The sequence below is a fragment of the Citrus clementina genome, unplaced genomic scaffold, assembly GCF_000493195.1.
Source record: "Citrus clementina cultivar Clemenules unplaced genomic scaffold, Citrus_clementina_v1.0 scaffold_8, whole genome shotgun sequence".
NCBI lineage: Eukaryota > Viridiplantae > Streptophyta > Magnoliopsida > Sapindales > Rutaceae > Citrus > Citrus x clementina.
In genome coordinates, this window is record NW_006262022.1 from 6860243 (window position 1) to 6865278 (window position 5036).

General features: G+C 34.3%; 1 protein-coding gene across 1 annotated transcript; it reads right to left on the minus strand.

The window, feature by feature from the left end:
• Positions 1-1246: 1246 nt before the first annotated feature.
• LOC18034865 (V-type proton ATPase 16 kDa proteolipid subunit) lies at positions 1247-3719 on the minus strand. The gene is made up of 3 exons (XM_006423439.2): positions 3494-3719; positions 2570-2855; positions 1247-1739 (listed from the first exon to the last, which is right to left on the minus strand). The coding sequence occupies exons 1-3, from the start codon at positions 3570-3572 to the stop codon at positions 1607-1609; spliced, it is 498 nt and encodes a 165-aa protein (XP_006423502.1). The 5' UTR covers positions 3573-3719; the 3' UTR covers positions 1247-1606.
• Positions 3720-5036: the final 1317 nt, after the last annotated feature.

Sequence of the window (5036 nt, forward strand, 5' to 3'; positions counted from 1 at the left end):
ACGTCCATCCCAATCCGAGTGAACTTCATTCACCTTCACACAGATCACCAATAGTTCTTGTTGCATGAAGCTACAAAGTTTAAGCAACTCGTCATAAAATGCTTGAAAATCTCCTCGAAGAGTGTTGGCTTGATTTTTAATGAAGGCCTTGATGGTTACCATAAAATCGATATACTCACCCTCAAGACCATCAACCCTTTCCTCCAAGCTTTCCAAGATGTCTTGAGCGACAGACATTGATGTTTCGAGCTTGGAATCGTGAGACTCCAAGGCATCAATGGCGACGACCTTAGACTTTCTGCGGGTCTTTACCTGTGAGCGACCTTCCCCATAACCGCGAATTGGCTCTCATGGCTCCACACCGACAACGCCCTCTTGTGATGTGCTAGGAATTAAAGGGTTGACCATTACTCGTGAGCTAAATTGTGTGCGTGCAAATTTGGCTCTAATGCTGCTCGTCACAGAATGATTATTTTGCGCAACAACCCACGCGACACAGAGACAATTTCTAACATAGAAGTTGCTAAGTAATTCTAACTAACTTTTCAAACTAGCTAAGTAAAGATACTTACGAAAAAGATAGAGAGGAGAGAGTAATGCAACCAAAGAAACTTTTATGCCTCGAACAAAAGAATACAAAAGCATTTTATAAGTATACTTGAGTTGCTTATACTTGGTGTGTGTTGTGTGCAAAATGACAAATGTCATACCCTATTTATAGGGAGACTTGCCTTGGTCTAGAGACTTCTATGCAGCTTGTGCTAAATATCTCTACAAAACTCTAGATAATTCTAAGGCCTAAAGAATTCTACATATAAATCATGTGCTTAATCTAAAAAATTTCTAGACATGTACAAATATAGTGTTTTAGAGAATTCTAGAATCGAGCTGACCTTACTCACTTTAGCTTGCACTTAACCTTAAAATCTTGAGCAACCCGTTGTGAAGCGCACTACAGCTCGCTAATTTTTTAGGCAACCTATTGTTGAGTGCACCTTAACTACTAAGTGCACTTTTTATTGGCCAGGCCATTATTAAGCAAACCCTAACTCGACAACTTAGCCTCCTTTGGTGAAAACATTGAGCAGCCTGTAATATTAAGGTAATATATTAATTTCTCAAATGACCAAAGGTAAGCGGATGAGGTCAGTGCGCCAAGCCCCAATAACAAATAACAATCATTTGATATCAAACAAGAAAAATAAATTCCAAATACCCATCAAAATAAACAAAGATAACACAGAAATTTGCAGACAAATGTTGATGGCAGCAACCATCATTAAACTTAGGGTACTATGTGGAGAAGACAAAAACGTTGAATAGATAATAAGATAATACATGCACTAGATTACCGAATAAAATTCCTTTCTGACAGTTTAAAGTTCTGCAAAAGTGCATGGACAGCTTTGCAAACTTTATTGTTTGAAGAAACTCAATCCTACTACCAGAAACATGGAGTAACATACAAATGACTCGCAGAACGGCAACTTCCACAAGAAATTTTGAGCAAGTGCTATCCACTTGAACCTGAGAATAATTTAAAAAAAATCTCGCTCCCCCAGAGTGACAAGTTATAAAAGAATACTTAGCAATACAAATTCCCTTCTTAATCTGCTCTGGACTGACCAGCACGTGAAGACAAGATGATACCAACAATAAGGCCATACAGTGCAAGGGCTTCAGCGAAAATGAGGATAAGGATCATCCCAACAAAGAGTTTTGGCTGCTGTGCATTGGCTCTGCAAACAAATTACATACGATTATACAATCGTCCTACATGAAAGCAATTTTTTCCACTAAAACCTAAAAATATGTCAGATTGATTTCTAATAGAAACAAAGTTAGAGAAAAAAAAAACGTAAAATAAAATAGAGCTAAAACCTCCAACCACATAATCCTTTAATATTTTCCATTTCTCCGAATTGAATGTCAATTTGCCACCAAACATCATATTATTGGCTAACCAATCTCTTTGAAACATCTTCCAAATGATTAATTAATTCTCCTCAGTGATGTTGTACAGTCAAAATTTCCCATCAAACATTTTCTTGTTATTCACTCCATTGAATGTGACATCACAATGCACAGAATTGAATCTCAACACACCCGATATCTCATAAGGAAACCATCCAAACCACATTTGTAACTGAACCCGAATGCAACTACGCTAAAAAATAGTTGAAATGAAATGACACGCCCCATGCAAACAGCATAAAACAATACAATCTGGAACACAATGTGTCACCTCAATTGCTTACAACTGAAAGGATATAGCAACACAAGCAAAGAATGATAGTGCAATACCAAGTGAATGAGGTCACCACAGTAGGAACATAAAATCAAATTCAGTGAAGCATGGCAAAAATTATGTTTGCGTGCATGAAATTAATGCTATTAGATCGGTTTCCATTGATGTGATACCAAGCATCCCAATTTTGAAGACGAAAGAATGGTGCCTTGATTACAATATGAAACAATAGTTAGATGCTAAAATTAACCAACCCTAATAAACAACAAGCATTGACAAATACATCTGTACATAGGCAAACATAAACGATGGTCATAATACCTGACACCAGCGTCACCAACGATTCCAATAGCCATTCCAGCAGAAAGCCCGGCAAGACCACAAGCCAAACCGGAGGAGAGATGAGCATAGCCATCAAAAAGGTAATATGACTTGGCCTTGGGGTTAATCCCAGTACTGATAATAACAGCAATAATCAAACCATATATACCCAAAACACCAGCCATAACAACTGGCACAATCGACTTCATCACCAGCTCAGGCCTCATAACACCCATTGACGCCACACCAACACCACTCTTGGCTGTTCCATATGCAGCTCCCATACCTGATGGACCAAATACATGCTATAATTTAAAACCCAAGTGAAAAAGACCATTACTTTCTAGCTAATACAAACCTACACACAAGTATTTCAGTTACCTCAGCATAATATTCAACCGACATCATATATACGAGTTTTCTTAGAGAGTAGTAATCATGTTTAATACTATAAATGCACAAACATAAGCATATTACCATCATCTGGCCTCAATATTAATAAGACTTTGACCTCATGTCTGTATCAGAACACAAACGCAATGGTTCATTCAATCTCCAATTCTAAATCTTAACAACAGCAAATATTGATTTCAGGATAAAATCTAATTAGAAAAATCTTAATAGATCTACATCGCACACACTTTGTGCTTTGTACTGATAACTGGGACAAAAATAGTCTTGTAACACTTAAAAATAAAAAATAAACTTAGCTAATATTTATAACCAAATGAATATATTTATTGGGATAAACAATTATCAGTTAATTGATATCAATTGCTACTAAGATAAATGATAATTTGCACAAATAAGATCCATATTAAGCAAACTAAATTCAAGTTAATTGCCAACAGATATTCCAATTAAAAATAACTTGTGGTTTAATTTTGTTCTTAAAAGAAGTAAATAGGGTTAGGGTTTGGTTACAGGAGAAGACAAGGGCGGCGGCAGCGCCGAGGAAGCCGAAGAACGGTGCCGTTTCATCGCCGCTGAATGTTGAAGGCATTGTGGATTGTAGATCTGAAACGGTGTCGCTTTAGATCGGCGTTGAACTGTTTCTTGGATCTGTGATCTTTTTTGGGACACAGAGTTTCGATCTCTCTGGTTTTGTTTTTGTTTTGTTTTGTTTTTTTTTTAATTATTGAAATAAAAGGAGTGGAAGAAAATCAGCCAGCACATTTTAAAATAGCGCTGTGGGGGATTTGGGTAACCCGGATGCGATTATTTTAATTGGGCAGTTTGACCTTTGGGTTCAACAATTTGGGCTGGGCTCAACATAAGATTGAGAGATCCTACGATATCTGTGCGTCAAAAATGATTAAGTGTCTGCCATCTGTCATATGGCAAATATTGGGCACATGATATAATTTAATATCGAAGATATGAATTAAACAAGCACTGCCATAAGATAGTATTGTCTTACCATAGGGTGACCACCATCACCGACTTAACTAATCCATATTCTATATAAATATATGAAGTTCAATAGTAATCATGTGTTCTTTCTTCTTCATTTCTTCTTTTTTTATGTTTGTTGTAAAAAGTAGAGGTGTTCAGAATCTAATCTGATCCGCTCAATCTGTCTGATCCGTAAAAATTCGATCTGTGGATTTGTGGATTGAATTAGATTGAAAATTTAATAATCCGCAATCGGTGGATTAGATATGGATTTACTTCTGTAAATCCTCAAAAATTCGCGATTCGCAAAAAAATAAAAAGTATTTATTTAATTAAAAAATAAAACTTGTAAATATGGCATTAATACTTACTAATAAATAAATAAATTGAAATATAGTTACATTAACACTATATTATATCTTATCTGATAATAATATAAAATAAAAAATACTTAAATAAACAAATATAGCTTCCTAAACAAATGAGATTTTTTTTTCATTTTGGTGTATTATATTTTGAAACTTTAAATATATTTTCGAGCTTTATTCAAACAATTAATTTATTTAAATCTTATTTAATTTGAAATTTGATTGATAGTAAAATTATTTTTATATTAAATTTTATTTATTTAGTTAGTTCGTGAATTAGACAGAATTTAAAAAAAATTCAATCTGCAAACCAATCTGCAAAATAGTGGATTGGATATGGATTGGGTCAAATCCGCATCTGATCCGCAAATGTATTGATTAAATTTCATCAATTTGTGGATTGAATTTGATTGAAAATTTATAATTCATAAAATCGTGGATCGGATATGAATTGATGTCTAATCCGTAAAATCCGATCTGCAAACACCACTAGTAAAAAGAGGAAAACAAAAATTTATCATTTTACCTGCAAGTTTTTGGCTAAATGATTTTCAAGCAATTTAATTTAGCTAACTGCCCAAGTTTAAATTTTAGGAAAAATAAGGGATTAAAAAATGATTTGCTTAGTCTATAATTTACAACAAAAATTTAAAATAATTTTTTTTAGTTATCATTTGAGAAGAAGAATTAGATATAATCGAAGT